The 26,314-nt window shown below is 41.4% G+C and overlaps 1 protein-coding gene across 5 annotated transcripts in view; it reads right to left on the reverse strand.

Annotated features, from left to right (window-relative positions):
- SEC31B (SEC31 homolog B, COPII component) overlaps positions 1-26,314 on the reverse strand; it is a 126,713-nt gene that overhangs the window by 13,490 nt on the left and 86,909 nt on the right. Inside the window, exons 20-25 of one of the 5 annotated variants that reach the window (XM_077259158.1) lie at positions 25,768-25,969; positions 13,661-13,957; positions 11,039-11,077; positions 9,462-9,523; positions 3,851-3,994; positions 2,044-2,160 (exon numbers count right to left, since the gene is read on the reverse strand). In XM_077259158.1, coding sequence (XP_077115273.1) covers positions 2,044-2,160; positions 3,851-3,994; positions 9,462-9,523; positions 11,039-11,077; positions 13,661-13,957; positions 25,768-25,969 — 861 coding nt within the window. The remainder of the gene's footprint in view (positions 1-2,043; positions 2,161-3,850; positions 3,995-9,461; positions 9,524-11,038; positions 11,078-13,660; positions 13,958-25,767; positions 25,970-26,314) is intronic. The other 4 variants (XM_077259159.1, XM_077259163.1, XM_077259160.1 and 1 more) reach the window with 4 other exon arrangements.

The raw sequence follows: 26,314 nt of genomic DNA on the forward strand, positions 1-26,314 counted from the left end.
ACAAGAATACTAATGTTTTAACTCAGGAAGAGTTCAGAAATCAATATTATGTGGAATAACCATGATTTTTAATCACAGCTTTCATGCGTCTTGGCATGCTTTCCACCAGTCTTTCACACTGCTTCTGGCGCAAAAATGTAAGCAGTTCTTTGTTTGATGGCTTGTGACTATCCATCATTCTCTTGATTACATTCCAGAGGTTTTCAATGGGGTTCAGGTCTGGAGATTGGGCTGCCCATGACAAGGTTTTAGGTCTCTTAATTTTTGCCAGAGCTGTATATACACATATAGTACTGTGCAAAAGGTTAGGCAGTTGTGGGAAAAATATTGCAAGGTAAGAAAGATTTAAAAAATAAAAGTGTTAATAGTTTATTTTTTATCAATTAGCAAAGTACAAAGAATGAACAAGAGAAACCTAAATCAAATCACTATTTGGTTCAATACATCATCAATTCTTTTACATACACTTTTTAACATGGCCGACGGAAGGGCCTTGAGGGAAGGTATGCATCATCGAGACTGGTAACTTAGGTGATATAAACATGGAAAAGCAGGATTCAGCACATATAGTGATGAGAGAGTTAATAGGGCGTATCAGGCGCCGGGTTTACAAACAGTCAAAGAGATGGGTGGGACTGGCTGCTCACATATCCCCACCCTGGGGGCGTGGTATGGCAAATAAAATGGAGACTAGTTGTCTCATTCGGTCTCTGACTGGAGGTGTGTAGTCTTCCAATGTGTTGGTCCTTGCTAAGGGCTCAAGAACTGGACGCTAATCCAAGCGGGTAAACTCGCAATACTGTATGGACTTTTTACTTTGTGTTCTCAATTTGTGCCAGAAAAAGCTGTCTTTTTGTTTGGTTTCCTGAGCGGTTCCTGAAGTCTTAATAAACCAAGCTGGACATTTCTATTGAAACCGCTTCCTGTGGCTACCTCAAAACGCAAAAGAGTGCGTAGAACGCCTACAACTCGCACACCGTTTTTGAAGGAACTTGGTAGAGAAGTTGTTCCAAACATCTTGGAGAACTAACCATAGATCTTCTGTGGATGTAGGCTTGTGCAGATCCTTCGATCTGTTCAAATAATCACAGACAGACTATGATGTTGGGATTCGAGCTCTGTGGGGGCAATATAATTTCCTGGACCTGCATTTCTCAACATTAATCAGCCAACAATCTTGATCAAATTCCCTACTCCATTTGCGAAAACGCAGCCCAAACTTGCAAGGAACCTCCACCACGCTACACAGATCCTGCAGTCACCCATTATTGTACTGCTCTCCAGCCATTCAGCAAACAAACTGCCTACTGTTAAAGCCAAATATTTTGCATTGTGCTTCACGAGTCCAGAGCACTTGTTGGCATTTCTCTGCAACCAATTCCTATGTTTTCTTGCATAGTTGAGTTAAATGACCTCGTTTCCATATCAAAGGTATGGATTTTGGCCACGATTCTTCCGTGAAGACCTCTTCTGGACAGACTTTTTCAAACACTACATGGGTGTAGCTTGGCCCCACCAGATCGGAGCTGATGGCATTGATGGACATATTTTGATTTGCAGGGTCGAGCTGTGGTCATCAACAATACTCATTTGTTAGTGTCCGCAGTGGTAAGAAATAGAGACAGATACTTATCCATCATGCAACACCATCAAGGAATCGACGACAAACATACAGCCAATGTATGAACTATCTTCAGCGTAAAAAAAAAAGAACATTGCATCCTGGAAGTGATGATGTGGACCGCACAGAGACTGGATCTGAATATAAAAGAGCCTGAATGGGATTACATCAAATGACAGAAGGATTTGCACAAGCCTACATGCATAGAAGGTTTGTGGTTAGATTTGCAAGATGTTTGGAACAACTTCCCTGCTGATTAATTCAAAAACTATTTGCCATCAAAGCATCAGTTCTTCTAACTACACTTTCAAAAGGTGGAATCACCAAATATTAATTTGATTCAGCTTTCACTTTAGTTTGCCAATTGATAAAAATGCATGGTTACATACACACACTTAGTTTTGCCAAACAATTGAACATACTGGGTCAGATGCCACTATGGAGCAGCGTTGGACTAGACCATTGAATGCTGTCTGTAGTGGTAGATGTTCTGCAGGCAACTCTTTTTTCTCTAGCTTTTCAACTGGCATCTGGTGGTACTGTAAACATAAAATTGTACATGCTTGTATTAGTTCTGATTAAATGTAGGACCAAAAAGATTAATCATCTTCAGGCTTCAATACAGTATCAGTATAACTGCATACTAGATGCCCTCTATTACAGGACACCTACCTAGATTACAGTAGATACAGTATTCCAAGTGTATCTAGCCCACAATATCAGATGTGCTCACAAAAAACACTGTCATACACAGATATTCGTGTTCCCATGGATGGACGCTGTATTTCAGATCAGTGTTGTATAGATCCTGAACGTACTTGTGTGCACGAGCCTTAAAGCTGGCCATACACATTAAATAGCTGTTCTTGAGCAGCTGTTCCCTCTGACACCCCATACACATGCACACCCGTGTTGGTAGTGTGTGTGTGTTCTGACGGGGAGTAAGCCGCTGGCAAACTCCTCTCTTCCCTGAGACCAAAAGGATTGGATGTGTTCAAGGTCAACTGCCTGATCTTTCTATTCACAGACATCTGATATCGGGGGGGGGGGGGGGTCATGTTTAGATCCATTGGTAGGTTCTAATTTAATGTCCCCAAAAATATCACTAATGCAAGAATTTATATAACCTTTAATGCAAACTGAGATTTTAGTACAAACTGTCCTATTAATGAGCTGCTCTTAAAGGGATTCTGTCAGTAGGATTAACCCTCCTAAGCCATCTATATAGGCATATAGGTCATAGGAAGCTGAATAAAATGATACCTTGATATCTGCGATCCGATGTCTTATTCCAGAGAAATCCACATTTTGACTACATGCAAATGAGCTGTTAATCTATCAGATGGACATAGATCTCCCTGAGTATCTGCCTCCAGACCAGATTTTAAATTAAAGGGGACGTTACCAGTGTGATATTCAAATTTACTTTTCCAGAGGAGAATTGCAAGGCCTACAAGTCTCCTTACAGTGGCATGTTAGGCAATCACTCTCCACAAGGGGAGACATCATCTCTTAGAACCAAGTCAGAGGCCTCTCATACAGATAATCAGTTCTCATGATTTGTACTGAGGAGGGGCAACATTCCGAAACACAGCAAACTGCAAGGCTCGTTAAAGGGTCGATATTGACTTTTAAGCTTTCCATATCCAATAGATGGCACTAGAGTTCAAATCCCCTTCCTCTCTGAAGAGGAAATTTGCATATTTAATTTCCCAGAGGAGAATTGCATGGCCTATAAGTCTCCTTACACAGGCATGTCATTCTGCACTAGGAGAGACAGTACCTCTTAAATCCCAGTGTGGTGTAATGGCTGCTCTATGCAGAACTGTGTGAGCATTAGCAGTAAACACATCTGCAGGTATCCCTCCAGTGCTTCAGCTTTCATGTCACAGGCAGCCAGTGTTGCAATACAGCAGAGCTGTGAGAGCTGCAGCAAATGTGTTTGTAAGGAGACAAAGTTTAGTTCTGCGTTACATGCCTCACACTGTTAATACCCCCTTTTATTAAAAACAAGCCCTGGAAGCAGATTCTCATGCGGATCTGTGTCCTGCTCATGAATCTTAACAGCACAATAACATATGAGAAACACGTGTATTTCTCTGGAATAAGACATCGGATCGCAGATATCATGGTATCATGTTACTCAGCTTCCTGTGACACATATGCCCACATAGACGACTTAGGAGGGCTGATCCTACTGACAGATTCCCTTTAATATTTCTGGTATACCTGCATGCTTACTTCTTTGGGGGCTCCTGGGGGAGTCTGAATAGGATCCAAATTGCTGTTGGGATACGGCTGGAGGATTTCTGGCTCAGAAGGCAGCTTCATCACCGGAGTTGTAATGGGAGCTGGAGGGATCATAGGGTTTGGCTGAAATAATAGCAGTTATATGAGGGGTTAGAACACACTGTCTCTGCAAAACATTTTGCAACCATTTGAACAATATCTCAAATTCATTATGCAAAAGGTGTGATTTTTTGCAGAAATCCTGTGACTGTCCCAGTCGTGTGAATGTAGCTTACAGAAATCTATGCACTTGCTGCAAAAAACATTCCGAATTAGAGGAATGGAATGGCTTTTTTTTTTAATGCAAAAATTATACCTAGACACCATTATACAATTTTATTGAAAAGTCAACCATAAAAAGGAGTTTGGTCAACTGGCAAATTCTCAGGTGAGATAACTGTAAAGAAATGCTGGCATCCCTAGAAACCTTTCTTTCAGCTATTGGCGCACACTGAAGTTAACATTTATGGCTGTAGGGATTTGCAAATTCCTGGCATCTTCCTTGCAGAGCGTTGCATTTTAGGAATGCCATTCACAGAGCAGTCTACACTGTGTTCCAAATTATTATGCAAATAATATTTCCTCACATTTTCTCTAAATTACCTATCTGAATTGCAGTCATTGTTATTTTCCAGTCATCTACTATTCTAGTATAATTGCAATGTTTTGGAAAAAACTGCCTATGAAAACAGTATCTTTTTTTAAAAAAAATAAACACTCAAAATGCATGTTCCAAATTATTATGCACAACAGAGTTTTCAACCTTTTTTTTTTTATTTTGAACAAAAAAATGGTCAATTGTGAAGTTATAAGCATTATCAGCTTATTACAAAATGAACTCAAACAGTTTTCAAGTGAAAACTTTATTCTAGGTGATGTTACATTTGCACATAGGACCCCTTGTTTGAAAGAAGCTTCTGAACTCTCTCGTCCATTGAATTTGTCAGTTTGTGGATGGTTTCTGCTTCAATTGTTTTGCATGAGGACAGAATACCCTCCCAGAGCAGTTGCTTAGATGTGAACTGCCTCCCGCCATCATAGACACTCCTTTTGATGATGCTCCAGAGGTTCACAATGCGGTTGAGGTCAGGGGAAGATGGTGGCCACCCCATAAGTTTGTCCTCTTTTATGCCCATAGCAGCCAGAGATGCAGATGTGTTTTTTGCAGCATGAGACGGTGCATTATCATGCATGAAAATGATCTTGCTGCAGAAAGCACGGTTCTTACTCTTGAACCATGGCAGGAAGTGTTGTTTTAGAAACTCCACATAGATTATGGAGTTCATCTTTACCCCTTCAGGGATCATAAAGGGGCCGACAATCTCTCTCCCCATGATTCCAGCCCAAAACATTATTCCACCTCCTCCTTGTTGGCGCCTTAGCCGTGTATTCATGGGGTGTCCATCATCCAGCCATCCTCCACTCCATCCATCTGGACCATCGAGCGTTGCACGACACTCATCGGTGAACAAAACAGTTTGTAAGTCAGTCTTCATGTATCTGGCCCACTGGAGCCGTTTCTGCTTGTGTGCAGTGGATAGAGGTGGTCGACAGGATGGCTTACGCACAGCTGCAAACCTCTGAAGGACCCTCCATCTTGTTGTTCTGGGGACGTTGGAGGCACCAGCAGCTTCAAAAACTTGTCTGCTGCTATGACAAAGCATTTTTGCAGCTGCTCTTTTAATCTTACGCAATTGCCTGTTGGAAAGAGTCCTCAATTTTTCCTTATCAGCACGCACACGTGTGTGCTGGGAATCAGCTACATACTTCTTGATTGTGCGATGATCACGATGAAGTGTCTTGGCAATGTTGATTGTAGTCATGCCTTGACCTAAATACTCCACAATTTGTTGCTTCTAAGCAGCCGACACATCCTTTTTCTTTCCCATTTTGGCAAAAAATGTAGGCTGCTTAATAATGTGGAACAGCCTTCTTAAGTAGTCTTGCCTTTATTTGGACACACCTGCCAAACTAATTAGCACAGGTATCTGCAATTGCTTTCAGTGATATAAAGAGCCCTGACACACATCACCATCAATAAGTTTAAATGACAAACAAAAAAATTCTAACCTTATCACTCCTACACTCTTTGTGCATAATAATTTGGAACACAATGTATAGAATAAGTCTACACTCTGAAGATGTACAGTATTTTCATAAAATTAGATATTCCAGCATCTGATTGCAAGGTATTGGTTACAAAATCACGGTTATACTCAATATAATCTTACTTGCAGCAGGTAATCGTATTTATGGCATTATTTGCACTGAGATAAGTCGGCTCCCTGTAGCGGGTGTAATAGGGGTGTTGCATTACTCCTGGAGGCGAGGGCTTCAGTCGCCTCTGAGGCAAGAATACATGACTCACGCAGCTGTTTAACAGGCGGCTGAGCCCGAGTGAAGCTAATCAGGACTAGTAAATTGCCTTATAATGTCAGCTTTCTGGATGCTGTGGGAGGATTTAAACCCATAAATACAAGTCTTCTGGCATGTGAGATTGAGAGGTGAGAGTATTATTCTGGTCTGGCTAAGCCACATAGTCAAGGAAGATTCTCTCCAATAAGGCCACATCAAAAGGAGATGGTTTTAACGAGAAGCTAATCCTGTTGTAGAGAGCACAGCCTGCAGCGGATTCCCAGCCAGGCCTTCTGTAGACAGCCAAGAGCTGGAGGTACGAGGCACGGGACATGTACACCATACTGGAAGGACACGATATACCCTCCGCAGCACCACTTATGTGGGTTACTTAGTAACTCAAAAACTGCATATCACCTCTAGGATCTTATTAGAACCTCCATTATATGCTGTGATGGATAAACATGAATGTCATTTTTTTATATATTTTTTTCTGCCATAATAAGGCAAGTCTATCCTTTAAGTTGCCATCTAACCTTATACTGCCAACGGATAATTACTACCAATAAATGATTGTAGGAGAGAAGTGTGTGTGTAATTAATATATGTGACACCATATTCTCTTACAACACCCAAAACCAGATCACCCTGTAATATAACAGTAACACAAAAATCTGCAGCTTTGATTGAGGGGGTGGAACGGTGCCCTGAGCCCTCAGCCATATCAAACAAGGGTGCAGCGAGGACCCCTCATTTACATATGTAATAATACATCTTTAATGTACCTAATCTGTACTAAAGGGCTGAGGTTTTTAGGAGCCAAATTCCCTGTATGACTATATAAGTGGTTTAATTTGAGTTTTGGTGCTGACAAGCTTCCCATAAAGGGAAATCATCAGCACATTCATGCTGCCCGAACCATGGAGAGGATGAATCAGAAAGCAGTTCACTCAGTACAAATTGTAAGTTTTGGCCGGCTGCATATGTGTATATATATAAATATATATATATATATATATATATATATATATATATATATATATATATATATATATATATATATATATATATATATATATATATATATATATATATATATATATTTTACCCAAAAAATGGAACAGCACAACTCCTTATACTTAGCTTTGGGTGCAATGCCCATAGACCACCCGTCCACCGGTCGTCTCCAATCAATATTCAAAAAAAGCAGGCAGCACTCCGTTTTCAGAAAAATATGCAGGACTTTAATGAACCCACATGTCTCAGCGACGTTTCGGCTCAACTGAGCCTTTCTCAAGCTTGAGAAAGGCTCAGTTGAGCCAAAACGTCGCTGAGACATATATATATATATATATATATACACACACACACACACACACACACACTGCTCAAAAAAATAAGGAGAACACTAAAATCCCACATCCTTGTTGAGAACAATAAAACCTAAAAATGATCAACCTAAATCACAACTAATATCCCACGGAGGTCTGGAGTTGGAATGATGTTCAAAATCAAAGTGGAAAATGAAGTTACAGGCTCATCCAACTTCAGTGGAAATGCCTCAAAACAAGGAAATTTGTGTGTGGCCTCCACGTGCCTGTATGACCTCCCTACAACGCATGGGCATGCTCCTGATGAGGCGGCGGATTGTCTCCTGAGGGATCTCCTCCCAGACCTGGACTAAAGCATCTGCCTACTCCTGGACAGTCTGTGGTGCAACGTGACGTTGGTGTATGGTGTGAGACATGAGGTCCCAGAGGTGTTCAATCGGATTCAGGTCTGGGGAAAGGGCAGGCCAGTCCATAGCTTCAATGCCTTCATCTTGCAGGAACTGCTGACACGCTCCAGCCACATGAGGTCTGGCATTGTCCTGCATTAGGAGGAACCCAGCGCCAACCGCACCAGCATATGGTCTCACAAGGGGTTTGGGGATCTCATCTCGGTACCTAATGGCAGTCAGGCTACCTCTGGCGAGCACATGGAAGGCTGTGCGGCCTTCCAAAGAAATGCCACCCCACACCATTACTAACCCACTGCCAAACCGGTCATGCTGAAGGATGTTGCAGGCAGCAGATCGCTCTCCACGGCGTCTCCAGACTCTGTCACGTCTGTCACATGTGCTCAGTGAGAACCTGCTTTCATCTGTGAAGAGCACAGGGCACCAGTGTCGAATTTGCCAATCCTGGTGTTCTGTGGCAAATGCCAAGCGTCCTGCACGGTGTTGGGCTGTGAGCACAATCCCCATCTGTGGACATCGGGCACTCAGACCATCCTCATGGAGTCGGTTTCTAACCGTTTGTGCAGACACATGCACATTTGTGGCCTGCTGGAGGTCATTTTGCAGGGCTCTGGCAGTGCTCCTCCTGTTCCTCCTTGCACAAAGGCTGAGGTAGCGGTCCTGCTGCTGGATTGTTGCCCTCCTACGGCCCACTCCACGTCTGCTGGTGTACCGGCCTGTCTCCTGGTAGCGCTTCCAGACTCTGGACACTATGCTGACAGACACAGCAAACCTTCTTTCCACAGCTTGCATTGATGTGCCATCCTGGATGAGCTGCACTACCTGAGCCACTTGTGTGGGTTGTAGAGTTCGTCTCATGCTACCATGAGTGTGAAAGCACAACTAACATTCAAAAGTGACCAAAACATCAGCCAGAAAGCATTGGTACTGAGATGTGGTCTCCACCTGCAGAACCACTCCTTTATTGTGTCTTGATAATTGCCAATAATTTACATCTGTTGTCTATTCCATTCGCACAACAGCATGTGAAACTGATTGTCAAACAGTGTTGCTTCCTAAGTGGACAGTTTGATTTCGATTTCACAGAAGTTTGATTTACTTGGAGTTATATTCTGTTTTTTAAGTGTTCCCTTTAATTTTTTGTGCAGTGTGTATAATATATATATATATATATATATATATATATATATATATATATATATATATATATATATATATATATATATATATATATATATATATATATATCGTTTTTTTATTTATACATATATATATATATTCACCTTCTATATGACGTGCTGCCTCCAATTATTTTTTTTATTGTTCTGAAGCTTTGGTCTATAACTGGGAGGCTTGGAACCCTTTCTATATGCTGGTGCTTATTTTCTTTTAATATACCCACATAGTCTAGGTTCTTAAAACATTTGCATAACATTTTACGTGCGATCATTAGATTACCTTCTTCCGTTGCATACTAGATTTCATAGAGAAAGAATCTATCCAACCTTCTTGTTCACCTGCTAAGAAAACCCAACAAACGAAATGAGCACACAATTTTTAGGCAGTTCTTTGTAACAAAAATCATGGGGGTACTTTTCTGCTAAAAAAAAAAATATTTTGCAAAAAGTAAACAGTTTGGCGGGTTTTATTGGAGTAATCACTTTTATTTCATATCATTGATATATAGTTGTAATAGTTAAAGGGGTTGTCTGGCCTTCAGGTAGAAGTCTGTGTGTCATTTTTACTCTACTTTTACATGTGTTATAGTTACTCTGTGTGTGCCCACTGCGAGGATTCTCCAGTGTCGGCAGTCATGTGACCAAAAATATGAGATTTGAATACTTCCAGCCACATTCCGACTAGAGATGTCCATCCTTGCTCAATAAGCTTGCATTGAGTGAGGCTGCCCAAGTCTAGTTGGAACGTGACCACAAGTATGAAAATCCCTTACTTGCAGTTATGCGTCCGCCACTCCTGGTGCTGTCACAGGAAAATCCTCACAGCGCACTATGTGACTATTCACAAGTCTGCAGCTACATAGAGTGGTTGCAGACATGTACCCTAAAGCTAGACAATTAAAAAAGTTTTCTGGTATCAGGAAAACCCATGCACACAGACACAGTTTGTTTTAAAGAATAGAAAAAACAAAACTTCTTTACTCTCTCTGGGTCCAGCGCTGAGTCTGTGCTACTGCTTCCGATGTCTGTTATTGTCTGAAGCACTGACATCACATTGATAGCACTGCATCGAGTTCAGCGGCTCTCAGCGGCACGTGCTGTCAACTCTGGCAGAGCCATTGAGCTCACTAAATAGCTGCAGCTCTATCATCATCAGCGCTGCAGAGATTAGCAGACACAGAGAGCGGCGGAGACTCAGCGCTGGACTGGGGAGGGTGAGTAAAGCACAGATTTTTTTTTTTTTTTTTTTTTTTTTTAACTGCATCCAGGAGACTCCAGGAGCTTAGTATATTCAGGACAGTTCAATTTGGACTATAGATATTTTTAAATAATATTGTGCCTAAGGTATAATTTTAGGTATATTATTAGGCATGCTAGCAAAAGGAGCTGCTCTACACAAAGTTCACATCTCAAGGATTCTCACTTCAGGAACGCAAATACAGTCCAAGTTGTATATGCCAAAAGTATTACTGCCAAACAAAGCCAAAGCACATCAAGTAATGCATTGCATTAGTTATAAGACACACAATACAAACTTTGCATAAAGCTAATCACTAGACAAAAAGCAACTCAGAAGGGGAGATTTATTAATAGTGTTCTACGATGCATGCATTTAGGCCGTTCACTAATATTTTGTACCAAAAAAAGTTGATTCAATTTTTTTAAAAGTATGAAAAAAGTTATTATTGGCATCCAATTTATTAAGCACCAACAATGACATAAAAAAATATATATATTTATATAAAAACTTATGTAAATAGCATATTCATAAATTCCACATTTTTGGTACAACTTTCTTAGTAAATCTCCCTCAAAATGTGGATAGTACAAAGCACAATGGCACTTCCCAGTCTATACCTGTACCATCATGTCTGTTCTGCAGCCAGGGAAAGGAGCCTAGAAATAACCGGTCATTCAAATAGGTCAAGTCCACCCTGATAGAAAAGTGTGCGCCATGCTTAAAGGGGTTTCCCCACAAACAAAATTTATTATAAAGTTGATTTTAATCAATACATCTTGAAATAATAATAATAATAATAATAATAATAATAAAGTTTCACAATTTTTTTTCCTAGGGTTGAGATAATCTTATAAATGTGCCCCTGCTGTGTACTGCGTAATAGCTGTGTCTGACCGTGCAGGAACATGGTCTGATCATACCACAGCTCCTGGGCAGGGGAGGAAGCAAAAGGGTATACAGACAGGACAGCACAGGATCGAAAATAATTATTTGACTGAAATAAAACAGGAAGTGAAATGCTTGATCTCAAAGAATTATTTTCGATCCCGTGCTGTCCTGTCTGTATCCTCTCTTTTCCTTCCTCCCCTGCCCAGGAGCTGTGGTATGATCAGACCATGATCCTGTACGATCAGACACAGCCATTACACAGTACACATTTATAAGATTATCTCTGCCCGGGAACATTTTATTTAAACACATCCAATTGTGGAAGTCATTACTATTCCAAGATCTATTGATTAAAATCAACTTTAAAATTAACTTTGCTCACAGGAGAACTCCGTTAACTTCTAACTAGCAATATGGATTGCATTCTAGAAGTAACAGGAATTGGAGACATGAAATACTTTTCTACAGTCATTACGGTGTAAGTATTTATTCTGCACAAGAATATACACTGCTAGTGACAAGATTGACTCCACAGACCATAATCCAAGTCTATAGATACTATATTACCTATTTGCAGAAAGGTAAAAATTCTCCATGGCAATATATTGCCAACATTTTTAGGTTTCCATTTCCCCAACCCACGGCCCCCATATTCTTTTCGCTCACCTATTCCACTATAACTGACTGCCTCAAGACTTGTCTACTCCCTTGGTTGCCCTCCTTTTAACTACTTTTCACTTCAGCCTCCTTTTTCCTCATAAAGAGGATATATCCATTGTGCCCTGATCAGCCACATTAAAGGCCTCCCTATACATCTCTGATCTGCCAGGGTTCGGACTCCAAAAAGACTTAAGGTGTCCAGCATTCACTTTATGAGCATCTTGTAATACAGTAGTTCTTCTATAGGACCAGACTTTCTAGTTTTCATACACCACACGCATCAATGAGCCTTTTGCGCCAATGACCCTGTCGCTGGTTGATTGCTTGTACTTCCCTGGAATACTTTTGGCAATTGCTAACCACTTTAAACAATCTCTTTAAAAACAGATACCAGACAATAAAGAACATGGTCACCCTTGTGGTTTGGAGAAACCTGGCCCTCTGACGAATTAAGGTCATTCTCTACCAAAGGTCCCCTGATGAACCCAAAGACTAGTGGGGAGAAACGCGTCGGGCCAAAGGGATTGGACATTTACCTTTGAAAACTATTTCCTGAGATAAGTACGGTAATTTCTGGGGATTTTCTTGATATATGTTGGGTGACTTATCGTTAGGGGTGCACATTAGAGAATGTTTATGTGCACCTTAGATGAATTATATGTTATGTGGCAGGACTTATGGATGGCATGACATTACACACTGTAATATTTCTGTACACGCACCAACATATTTATATTCTTACCGGAGATCCCCCAGAAGGATAGTGTAGATCTATATATTTATTGATTCCTGGAACTGTCAAAGTTGAGCGGGGGCGCCAGGTCGACTATTTAGGGTACTAACTTTCGCGGATAGGTAAACTTAAAAGTTTTTCAAGGCCGATTAGGGTCAGTTAGCCTTATAATTGATTATCCCTATTTAGACCCTTTATTGTCTGGTATCCGTTTTTAAGAGTGTTGTGTATATGAATATACATTTAAGTGTTAATTATTAAAAGTAACTTTTTAAGGTTTCTTTTCTTATTGGTGACTAATTGTACGGGACACCACATTATACATTTGTTTTTTTTCTTCATAGTTGCTAACCACAACATACACTCCACAATATCTGCCATTTTGGATAAGTTATTGATAAAGAAATTAATCATAGCGGTTATAACCTATAGTTCGCCAATATGTTACATACTAGTTTTATAAAATCATGTCTTGTTTCAGCTAAGTTCGCAGAAAATCTTAGAATGTTATGTAACATGATGATCCCTAGATAAGTTGTATTCACAGAAACCAAACACCTTCAAAGTGTTTTGTTTTTTCTTTAAGAAACAATGATCCTTGAAAATGAATGATTGCTCATATTTTGCTTATGCATTGTTTAATTATTACTGGTGGTGACAGAATTTTTTTGTAGAATACTGCACCCTTTTGCAGCAGGTCTAATCTCACTCTCAAATTCAAAGGAGACCCTCTATATGCTTTTTTTTACTCTCATCTATATCTCGTTTTAATTGTAACTCATTCTATACAAGTTTCTTTTTTTTTTTTTTTTCAAATTACCTGTGAAAATAACATCTTTGCTCCTTGAGCAGATTTCCATATCACTCTGATCCAGTTGTCAGATTATTGCAAAGTTGGTGAACAGTTTAAAATTATATCACAAAATGAGGGTAGAAGAAAGTGGAAAAAAAAAATTACCTGTTGGAGGTGGTGGCACGACGGTCGGTGCCCCAGGTCCTCCTTCTCGAAATCCCATATCTGTTGGATAGCTAAACGGAACGTGGGATGCGGTCATGGTGGGTGGTGTAGGAGGTTGATTAATGCCTGGTCGTGTCGCAGGATGATAAGCAGGAGGGTGTAAAGGAGGAACCAAGGCTTGCAAGTATGCATTAGATACTCCAGGTACATTCATAGGAACATCAAGAGGAGCTGGAGGAAATGACATATGGGTTGACATAGGGGGAGGTGGTTTCAATGGAGGAGGCTGCAGGACTCCTGAAAAGTAAAGAATTCATAAGAATATAAAACACTTAAACAATATTCCTTTTGCAACAGAAAGTACAGTAATTAAGTTGGTAATCATTACCTATGAAACCAAATTTATCACAAAGCTTATTCATCTGCAATTACTGAGCAAACTTTACAACCATCACTATCATCTTGAAGACTTCACTGACTTGTACCAAGCTCCATGACAAGTTAGCCAAAGACCCACTATGAGAAAGGACACTTATTTCTTCTCCTTTCTGTTTAAGATGAATTAGAAATATTAAGTTGCTTTAAAGAATATCTATGTAATCCATTAAAGAGTGGAAATAACTATATGGAGACTTATAGTGGCATACACAGAGAACTGGGAACCATATGGCAAACATATCAATTAAGCTCCATCATGAAGTCTTGGGTCATCTTTGTTTTTTTATTACTTTGATAGCTACATTTAGTTGTGCAAAAAAACAAACAGATCAAATTAGCAGACTTTCTATAAACTTTCCCACTTCCTTTGCCAATAGAGCAGCGCCTGTGGAGACCACATTCCTGTGCAGGTCCTCACAACACATTGAAACGGGGAGACAATCAATGCCAGGAAGAGGACCGCCCCCCCCCCCCCCAATGCCAGGAAGGGGACCTTCCCCCCAATGCCAGGAAGGGGACCGACCCCAATGCCAGGAAGGGGACCGACCCCAATGCCAGGAAGGGGACCGCCCCCCCAATGCCAGGAAGGGGACCGCCCCCCCAATGCCAGGAAGGGGACCGCCCCCCCAATGCCAGGAAGGGGACCGCCCCCCCAATGCAAGGAAGAGGACAGGTCTGTACTGCTACAATATAGACACCTTGCTCTAACAGTAAACAAACAAGCAGTATAAAAGCCTTTAAAGCGAACCTGTCAGAAGGATTTTGCTCAGTAAACTACAGATACTGTCAGGTTGCTGCTGTTATACTGATTAACATGATAAGCTGTGGTGAAGTAATCCGTCTTGTGTAATTAGCGTTAGAAGTTTTCAGTTAACGATATGCCTGTGCAAGACTGTAGGCAGAGTCTTATCTTCCTGCTTGGGGCCAAAGAAACCAAGGAAAGACCTGCCTACAGGCCGCCCCGTAGCACAAACATGATCCTCATCAGAGAGTCCATGAGCCAAGAACCAAATTTGACGATATCGGTACCAAGCGGAGTGACTAATTCTCTTTGGTATTTTTAGGTAGATGCATGTCTGTAGTTTATTTTTTGATATGATAGCCCTTACATATACGTAGCTTATTAACCCCTTCAGCCCTAGGCCTATTTGTACCCAAGTGCCTAAGCCAATCTGACCTGTGCCACTTCATGGGCTAATAACTTTGGAACGCTTTCACCTATCCAAGCCATTCTGAGATTGTTTTCTCGTGACATATTGTACTTCACGTCAGTGCTAAATGGGAGTCAATATATTTTACCTTTCTATATAAAAAAATGCTAAATATTCGGAAATTTTGGAAAAATCGGCAATTTTTTAACTTTGAAATTCTCTGCTTTTTACAAAAATACTGATACCCCCCATAATAGTTATTAATTTACACTCCCCACATGTTTACTTCATATTGGCATCATTTTGAAAATGAAACCTTATTGTTTTACGACGTAATAGGGCTTATAGTTTTATGCGCAATTTTTCACATTTACAGCAAAACCCACTTTTCAAAGGACCAAGTCACTTCTGAAGTCACTTTAAGGGGCTTACATAACAGAAACCACCCATAAATTACCCCATTTTGCAAACTACACCCCTCAAGCTGTTCAAAACTCATTTTTAAAAACTGTTAACCCTTTAGGTGTTCCACAGGAATTTTAGCATGAGCCAAGAACCAAATATGACGATATCGGTACCACCCGGAGTGACTAGATGTAGTATTTGTAACAAAATTTAATCCAAGTTATGTAAATACACACTGAACATGTCATGTGCATATATATATATATATATATATATATATATATATATATATATATATATATATATATATATATATATATGTTACTCCATAATATCTTCAACATCGGACTCTGCATCTGACTGTTGTTCTACTGGCTCGTCTTCAGTACCCTTGTTCTGGCATGTCTGTAATCTGCACATGTCTGTGCACTTCAGGCCATTGCTGAGGCAAGTACACTGAGGAAGTTCACATGACCGCACACACTTGCAGGACAGTAGCTGTATAATAGCTTCTGGTGCTGGTGCCCCTTGCATCCACTTGACAACAAGCTTTCCGTCGTTATCTATCATCCAACCGCAGTCTGTTGGGTTTGCAACCCATGGCTGGCTCTGCAGACTTCTCCTCCAGATCGCAGCCTGGTAGTTTGCACGCAGTGCATGCATGAAAAGGCAGTCCTGGCAAGGAGGGAGTTGACTTGACTCTACCACTCCACGTCTGGCACAGAACAGCTGATAACGGAGCCTGTTTACCTCAGTTGTTTGGGTAGTTGGCAGGTACATGTGGCAGGTGATTTCCTGTAACTTCTCAAAAAGTTCGGTAGACACTTCCCATGAACGACCAACTTCCTGAAAGGCATCCTGGTATGTCTTGTTCATCTTCAACTGCTTGAGTGTCGTCATCTTCCCACGGCCAGCGAATGCACTGACGGTGTCACAGCCTGTAAATGCATGCATACCAATCAATGAATCACATACGCTGCCTCCCAATGTTCGGCTCAGAGTGGTGATATCCAGGAATCTTGTCCGGTTCTGTGTACCGCATTTCTGGAACAGGTGGGATGGGATTTTGTGGCACATGCCCAGACACAGGACCATGACATCAGTATCCTCCGAAGTGATGATGACCGACTTGTAACCAGATTCTGCTGCATGAAGAGCATGGAGAAGGAGGCGTGTGTCTGCTTCTTCTTGATTTGACTTAAGGTCAGCAGCCTCTTCCCACTGTTCTTTGGTGATCTTAAAGCAGAGCTGCTCACATGTGACATACAGCTCCTTCTCCTCAAGCTTCTCCCTGTGGTGTTTCGCCTTCCATTCTTCTACCAGAAACTTTATGAGACTTGCCTTGTTGGAGGAACTACTTAGAAGCTTTTTCCACTGCTGGATGTTGTGCCCATGTTGAATGTTCTTGAAATGGATCCCTGTGCCTTCATATCTGTTGACTCTTTCTGTATCTTTGATGGATGTCTCCTTGTAGACGTCAAAGACAATATCAATGCGCTTGCTCTTAGCACCCTCATGGATAGCGCGACTCATTGCTGTGCCTGCTAGCTGGCCAAATGTTGCATTGTTTCCCTTCAGTTTCTGAACCAGGCTCATCCCATCAATGATGGTTGCAGAGGGCTCGGGGATCACTTCTGCAGGACGAGCATTCCTCTCCAACTCCCTTGCGAGGGCAGCCTTGTTGGTCTTGCGGATAGACCCATCACCATTGGCAAGTGCCCATGGCAATGGACCCAGGGGATGAGTCAAGACATCACTCATTTGTAGCTTTCTGTTCTCAGCTACAAGTATCATCTGGCCAAATAGGTTTCTGTCAGCCTTCAAAATTACCTCCTTGCCAAGACCTTGTCTGCGTGTCTTCATTTGGATGTTAGAGAACGTTTTAAGTTTGTTCTTCGTCATCTTGTCATGAAACAATGTAGTTGGCTTATCGGTACCCAAACGCTCATCCTTGAATGTTTGATATGCATCCTCTCCTATACTGTATGCCCCTTGAAGGTCTTTGGCTACATCTGGTGGTGCTACAGTCGCTGTTGACAAACTGATAAGTTCACCATTATGCTCTTTGTTGAAGGGGTTCACCCAACCTGTCTCCAGCAGTTGAACGAAAGATTGGACATCGGCTTCATCTCTTCTAATCCTAGACACCTGTAGGTCTGAATGGCTGAAGTCAGTATATTGTTGGCCTACCAGGGCCCTCAGCTGCCTCAAGTACATACTGCGGTACTCTGATGTCAGGTAGAACCTGGAAACAGCTCCAACTTTGAGGCTGAAGCCTTTTGTGCCCCCTGGTGTCTGGGTGTCTTTGTTGATTGTCTCTTCAATGGTCTGGTCCACAGGAATTCGTCCAAAAGGATTCTTGCTACCGATCTGGACCGAAAAGCCACCTTGCATGAAGTATTCATGGACCTCTGGGTGTTCTATGGGCAGCCGAGACATTGTGGCATAGTAATAGGTTAGGTATCGGGCATAGTTGACCTTGTCATAGGCAAAACACCATGGTATCATCTGTCGGATTGCTCAGTGTGTGTGCGTGTGTTGGGGCACCTCAGGGTGTCTTCAAATGTGACATAGCCCCCTAGATTTCTTCCAGTAAAATTTGCACTCCAAAAGTCATTTGGCGCTCCTTCCCTTCCGAGGCCTGCCGTTCCCCAATACTGCAGTGTACGACAACATATCGGGTGTTGTTGTGTTCGGGAGAGATTGGTGAACAAATAGTGGGGTGCATTTTTTGCTGGTACACCTCTTAAAAATAAAAAAATGAGCCTAAAATGACACCTTCATGTAAAAAATGCACTTTTTCCATTTTCTCAACCAAGTGTTTCCAACTACTGTGAAACACTGGTTGGGTCAAAGTGGTCACTATACCCCCTAAAAGATTCCTTGGGGGTGTAGTTTCCAAAATAGGGTCACTTTTTGGGGTTTCCACTGTGGGGGTACCTCAGGCAGCCTTCAAATGTGACATGGCCCCCTAGATTTCTTCCAGTGAATCCGCCACCCAAAAACCACATAGCGCTCCTTCCGTGTTGAGCTGTGCTGTGTGCCCATACTTTAGTTTACGAGTACATGTGGGGTGTTTCTATAAACTGCAGAATTAGGGTAACCAAGTTTGGGTTTGCCGTTAACCCTTGCTAGGTTGCAGGTAAAATTGGATTACAATGTAATATCTGGAAAAAAAATGAAATTTTGAAATTTCGCCTTCATTCTGCTAAAATTCCTGTGGAACACCTAAAGGGTTAACAGTTTTTAAAAATGAGTTTTGAACAGCTTGAGGGGTGTAGTTTGCAAAATGGGGTAATTTATGGGTGGTTTCTGTTATGTAAGCCCCTTAAAGTGACTTCAGAAGTGACTTGGTCCTTTGAAAAGTGGGTTTTGCTGTAAATGTGAAAAATTGCGCATAAAACTATAAGCCCTATTACGTCGTAAAACAATAAGGTTTCATTTTCAAAATGATGCCAATATGAAGTAAACATGTGGGGAGTGTAAATTAATAACTATTATGGGGGGTATCAGTATTTTTGTAAAAAGCAGAGAATTTCAAAGTTAAAAAATTGCCGATTTTTCCAAAATTTCCGAATATTTAGCATTTTTTTATATAGAAAGGTAAAATATATTGACTCCCATTTAGCACTGACGTGAAGTACAATATGTCACGAGAAAACAATCTCAGAATGGCTTGGATAGGTGAAAGCGTTCCAAAGTTATTAGCCCATGAAGTGGCACAGGTCAGATTGGCTTAGGCACTTGGGTACAAATAGGCCTAGGGCTGAAGGGGTTAATAAGCTACGTATATGTAAGGGCTATCATATCAAAAAATAAACTACAGACATGCATCTACCTAAAAATACCAAAGAAAATTAGTCACTCCGGGTGGTACCGATATCTGGCCCGGCTCATGGACTAAGTCAACAGACTGTTTGTGCTTCGGGGCGGCCTGTAGGCAGGTATTTCCGTGGTTTTTCTGGTCTAGAGTAGAAAGATAAGACTCTGCCTACAGTCCTGCCCTGTAGCACGAGCATCTCATTAACTGAAAACTTCTAACACTGATTACACAAGAACTACATAAAGATTTCTTCACCCCAGGTATCATTTTAATCAGTTTAACACTGCCAACCTGACAATGACTGTAGTCTACTTAGCAAAATGCTGCTGACCGGTTTGCTTTAAAAAGTGCAGGGAAGGAACACATGCAAACATTACTTGATCTATGACAGCTTTCCCTTGTACTATAAAGCAGTCCTCCAAGTTGCTATATGTTGTTTATTACAGGCCAATCTTTATGGGAGTCAAATCAAGAAATACAGCGACATTCCCTTACTAATACACTTGTCAACAGCCTGAAAGTCACAGGCCAGGAGAAACTTATTTCCCCACTGCTATTATATCCCCGGCCCCTTGTAAAGAGAAGGCCACAAAGAGCCAACACAGGAGAATTGTATTCGAACAAAACAGCATGAAGGACCCGCAGAAATCTCCCACAGCCACTGGAGTGTTTGGCAACAGTCGGCGGATTAAGCACTTGAGATGTGACCAGTAACCGCCCACCGGCCACCAGTCTTTCAGCGATCTAAATGGATTGCAGACAAAGAGTGACAGACTTCATGCAGAAGTCTAGAATCAAACTGATTCTATGACCAGCAAGTAAAAGCAATTATGTGAGCATTAAACGAAAAAAAGGAGCCCAGCTTGCCTGAGCAGAGAAATTTAAAGGATTAAAACCTACATTCTCCTAAACCTAAACCTAAACCAGACTTTAATACAACTTTAAAAATATTCTTTCAGTGTTACATTGCACATAAAAGAAGTGGCACCTGCAAATACAAGTCACGGGCTAATCTATATTAACAAAAAGCCGAAGCAAACCTTTTCAGAGGAGTATGTGCCGCAGTGCTGCACATACCGAAGGGATAAACTCCATCCTTACATGTCCCCACCTAATCGTCTTGTCAGACCTCACAACGTTGAGTACTACATTAAATAACAAGTCACTTAAAAGCTAAAATAACCGTGTAAATGCATTACATAAAAGGGGTTCTCTGGGAAAGGAAAAAAAATAGATAGAAGAAAAATGTTGTTATGAATACATTTCTAAATACCTTTAATTAGCAAATCACATTAGTTTCGTCTAGGGAGGTAATCGCTATAGTAAAAATGGCCGCCATCTTGTTGCAGTGATAGAAACCTCTCCTAAAATGTTAGGACTCTGAGCATGTGCAGTAGGGAGCCCAGCTGCTGTGACCTGGGGATAGGTGTTTTCAGGTCACGGCAGCGGAGCCTCCTACTGCACATGCTCACAGGCATCTGACATGTCCTAACGTTCCAAGACATTTTTCAGTCAACTGAACAAGAAAGCAGCAATTTTTATGCCATTTAGTGACAATCTGTCTAAACAAAACAACTGTGATTTTCTAATTTAAGGTATTTAAGAATGTATTAATTTTATTTCTTTTATTTTTTTGAGAATGTCCTAATTTCCCGGAGAACCCCCCGCTCTGAGGATTCGGTTATAGGAAGTGTAGTCCTGCCATGTCATGAGATTTAAGCGGAAATGGTTTTGTGGTCCTTACGAACAGATCCCAGCAAAAAACAGCATATTATGAATTCAGACTGCAGAAAAGTAGCATCATACATATTTTGAGGAATAATGAGATGTTATGCAACTTTCTAAAATATATTATGGGAGATTTAAAAAGCTATCTTGCCCTGCACCACATTTTTCATGTGGTTTAGCGACTTTTTGAAAATCACCTGACAAGTATGTGGGACAAAAGTGTCTATAGAGGCAGCAAATTCAGCATCCAGCATGACCTAATGTGATAACGGTCACATTTGGAGACTGATCAGTCTAAGGTTCCGCTGCAGGAAGGATGATAGAAATATTTATTATTGATTTCTTTTTATTATACAGCGCAATCATATCGTGCAGCGCTTTACATAAATTATCATTGCTGTACCCATTGGGGCTCACAATCTATGTTCCCTATCAGTATGGCTTTGAAGTGTGGGAGGAATCCAAAGTACCAGGGGGAAATCGGAGACCCTCGCAGCACCGCCGGACACCCTGCAGTGCCGGACACAAGCAGCAGCACCGGACACCCCTCATCCCAGCCTGCGGCCTGTAGCAACGGTACCGGTAAGGTATATCCGCATTATAAAATGCACCCCCATTTTCACACCAAATTTGGGGGAAAAAAGAGCGTCTTATAATCCGGAAATACGGTACATATAATGATATGATTATAAACTAAGAGGCAAAAAATGACAATTAGGCTGCTGCAGCCGAACTTCAAAATTCTATTTTAAAGTGGTCTGTTAGATATAACTAAAGTGCAATTTGCAACTGTTCAGTTAAATGCAGATGATCATCATTTAGCTAAACCCAGTATATGCATGATTACTTGTGACCAGCTACCGAGCCATCTTATGATAGGTGTCCAGCAGGATATTCCATCACCAATTAGTATTACTGAAAGCTCTCTGTCTCTCATCCACACCTTGATTGACCTAGCTGTGTGGCATGGCGCATTGTCCTGCTGGAAAAACTCAGAGTTGGGGAACATTGCCTGAGCAGAAGGAATCAACTGTTTTTCCAGGATAACCTTGTATGCGGCTTGATTCATACGTCCTTCGGCAAGAACAACCTGCCCAATCACAACATTGCTGAAGCATCCCCAGATCATCACCGATCCTCCACCAAATTTCACAGTGGGTGCAAGACACTGTGGCTTGTCCGACTCTCCAGGTCTCCATCTAACCATTAGATGACCAGGTGTTGGGCAAAGCTGAAAATTAGACTCATCAAAGAAGATTACCTTACTCCAGTCCTCTATTGTCAAATCCTTATGGTCTTTGGTAAACTTCAGCCTGGCTCTCCTTTGCTTCTCATTGATGGAAGGCTTTTTTCTAGCTTTATATGACTTGAGTCCTGCCTCTAGGAGCCTGTTACGAACTGTTCTTACCGTGCACTTCACCCCAGCTGCCATTTGCCATTCCTTTTGTAGGTCACTTGATGTCATCCTGCGGTTGCTGAATGATATTCACCCTCTGCCGGTCTGTAGCTTTGTTGTTCCCAATGTTTGCTACTTGACCTTGTTGTAATGGACTGCCATCTTAGAAATTTTAAGGATGGAGGCAACCATGACGCTCACTGTGTCCCTCTGCTAGTAAAGCCTGAATTGAGCCCTTTATTTCCTCACTCAAGACTTTTCTTTTCAACTCCTTTGGCATGGTTAAAAGTTATTTTTTCATTCCGATTACTTTTGGGATTTTACTAACGCTTGTTTTGCCATCCAGCTTGTCCTACTGCAAGAGGATTGTGAACACCACAACAGCGTTATTTATACTTTCCTTTGTTAAATAAGATTTGGTTCATGTGTTCATCTAATAGGAAGCACATTAAGCAGAATGAGGTGTACTCTGGTTGGTATTCAGCTGACACTGGAATTGAATGGCTGTCAGACATGTAGAGAAGCTGATTTTTATAAAATTGTGCAGTGGTCTCTTAATTTTTGCCAGAGCTTTATATCTGCAGCGGTCAGATGCCGACAGGCAGGAAGAAAAGGAGAAAAGAGCAGCAGGTACCCGGCCAGCAGAACAGAGGAGTGGTAGGGGAATATTTAATAGCAAACTGGGGCCATATATAAGTGAACATAAACGGTGAAATATATGCAGAAAATCTGTGCCATACATATTTTGTAAGTTTAAAAAAAAACACATCCACATGTACCTCAGTTTCTGCAAGAAAAACGCATGCTGTCAAAATCTGCAGCATGCTCATTATGTTGTGGAAATGCAGCAGGTATTCCCCTCGGATGTTGTCCCTTCATAACATAGGGGAGAAATTAGCAGCAATATGAGAATTTAGCACATCCAGATTTTGAGGCAGGACTGCCATGGGTCTGCATCCACAGGGAACAAATCCCATTACCCAGACCGGCCTGCTGCTCCACTGTGTCTAGAAGCCATTGTTACATGACTCCATCCTCCTCTTTCACTGCAGAGAAACACTGTCTGCATGAATGTGTGCCGAGGCTGCAGTAATCACATGACTATTACAGACACAGACTGCTAGTAATTGTCTATGTGGGTAAGGTAATCAAATTGTGCTAAAGTCCATTTGTAGTTTACAATAATCGAGCAGTCAAAATAGGGTTCAGATCACACGGCAAACCAGCAAAACCCTCATTGAGTGGGTGAAATGCTCTTTTTCCCTGCAGAAAAGATTATCGTTCTCGGCAGTGGATTGCTTCATATAAACAGGACATGTGCTGCTGAGCACAATGGCAGCCTATGTGCACTGAGCAATATACCGTATTACCTATCATTCTGTGAGCAGTCATGGGTTCCTAGTAGTGATGAGCGAGTATACTCGTTGCTCGGGTGGTCTCCGAGTATTTGTAAGTGCTCGGAGATTTAGTTTTCATTGCCTCTGATTGACAGCTTGAATACATGTGGGGATTCCCTAGCAAACAGGCAACCCCCACATGTACTCAGGCTGGCTAGCAGCTGTAAATCATGCAGCTGCGTCAACAAAAACACAATCTCCGAGCAGTTACAAATACTCGGAGAGCACCCGAGCGTGCTCGGGAAAACCCAAGCAACGAGTACACTCACTCATCACTAGTCCCTAGCACTCTGAAAATGAAAATGCTGGAGGTCCACAAAGCAGGATAAGGCTATAAGAAGATAGAAAAGCTTTTTCAAGTTACCCTTTCCTCAGTTCGAAATCCAATTAAGAAATGGCTGTTCACATCAGTGGAGGCCAGGGTAAATTCAGCAAAATTTCAGTGAGGGCTGCTCGCAGGATCGCTAGAGAAGCGAAATCAGAACCACCGCTTCACTGCAAAAGATCTTCAGAAAGATTTTGCTGACTCTGGAGTCGTGAATAGTCATCAGGAGAAAACCTCTCCTGCGTCCTCACCATAAAATTCAGTGTCATAAGTATGCAAAAGAGCATCTAAACAAGCCTGATACATTTGGGAAACAAGTCTTGTGGACCGATGACGTTAAAATAGAACGCTTTGGCCACAATGATCAAAAGGTATGTGTGGAGAACAAAAGAGCACAGAATTTCATGAAAAGTACATCTTGCCAAACATTACGCATGGGGGTGGATAAATAGTGCTTTGGGGTTGTATTGCAGCCAATGGTATGAGGAACATTTCACCGGTACAGATAAGAATGGATTTGATGAAATTTCAACAAATTCTTGATGTAAACATAACACCATCTGTAAAAAAGCTCAAGTTGAAAAGAGGACGGCTTCTACTAATGGATAATGATCCTAAACTAACGTCAAAATCCACAAAACCTCAAGGCACAACCTGAAGGTTTTACAATGACCCTCACAGTCCCCTGATCTGAACATCATTGAAAATCTGTGGTGTGGCTAGACCTAAGAACAGCAGTGCGTGCAAGAGGACCCAGGAATCTCACAGAACTGGAAGAATTGTCCAAGGAAGAATGAATGAAAATCCTTCAAACAAGAACTGAAAGTCTCTTCGCTGGATACAAAAAGTTTACAAGCGGTGATACGTGCAAATGGGAGTGCACTAAGTACTAACCATGCAGGGTGCCCAAACTTTTGCCCATTTTCCTTTTTTGTAATTTTTAAAATGTAAAAGATGAAAATATACATACACCTTTTTGCCTAAACTACAAAGTATATGTGTCATCTTTCACTTTAGGTCTTTTAGAGATCATTTTATCTTCAACTTGCTTAAATGTTCACAATAACAATAATTTTGACAGAGGGTGCCCAAACTTTTACATGCCGCAGTATATAGTTTTCTCAAATGTGTGAGCAGATCTATGTAACTCCGCAGGTCTGCGAGCTGTCTGCTATATGTCCTTGTTCTGTTCATTTTCCCTCAGTGTGAGAATGTAGCCTTCGGCTGTGTTCACATGACTAGTACTCATCCGTTTAAAACATATTCAGTAAAGAAAAGTCAGTATCAGTTTCAAATTGATGAAAAACAAGCACTGTAACGGACCTGTCTGTATGGACTTTAAAGATGAACAAACAAATCAAGCTGTAAAACAGATTACTAAAGCTATACAATATCATAATGCATCAATAAGTTTCCTTGTAGAGCTTCATCTTTTAGCACTCACCTGGCACAGCCGACGGGGGCGGTGACCCTGGATAAGGCTGCCAGGCTCCATATCTATGGTAGATAGAAGACTGGCCAGAGGAAGGTTGGAATGGGATGGATGGAGGGGGTGGCACTGTAGCGGGCATTGGCTGAGGTATGAATGGTGAAGGCACTGAAGGCGGGGGTGGAAGTACAGTGCTAACTGGAGACTGGAATAAAGCCTACAAATATTAAAAAAGTAATAATAGTCAATGTTATTGTGAAAAAATGAAAAAAAAAAAAACATACATACATACACTGTACATACAGAATCCCCAAAATTCTGAGCCTTACTTAATTTTATTTAAATTATTTTTGTGCTTTTGGGTTACTAGGGATGTACATCATGGATATCGGAAACAGAAACCTTCCCTACCTACAACCCGAAGCCTCAGTGCCTGCTGCCACCAAATCTTGCTGTATGCCCCTTGCAGTCACGGGTGGTCTTTTGACACCCTGCCTTCTTAGGAATCTGGTGACTGCTTCCTCCTTCTGCCCCGGCCAGATAAATGAACAACGATTACATG

Source organism: Ranitomeya variabilis, chromosome 4 (genome assembly GCF_051348905.1).
Source record: "Ranitomeya variabilis isolate aRanVar5 chromosome 4, aRanVar5.hap1, whole genome shotgun sequence".
Classification (NCBI taxonomy): domain Eukaryota; kingdom Metazoa; phylum Chordata; class Amphibia; order Anura; family Dendrobatidae; genus Ranitomeya; species Ranitomeya variabilis.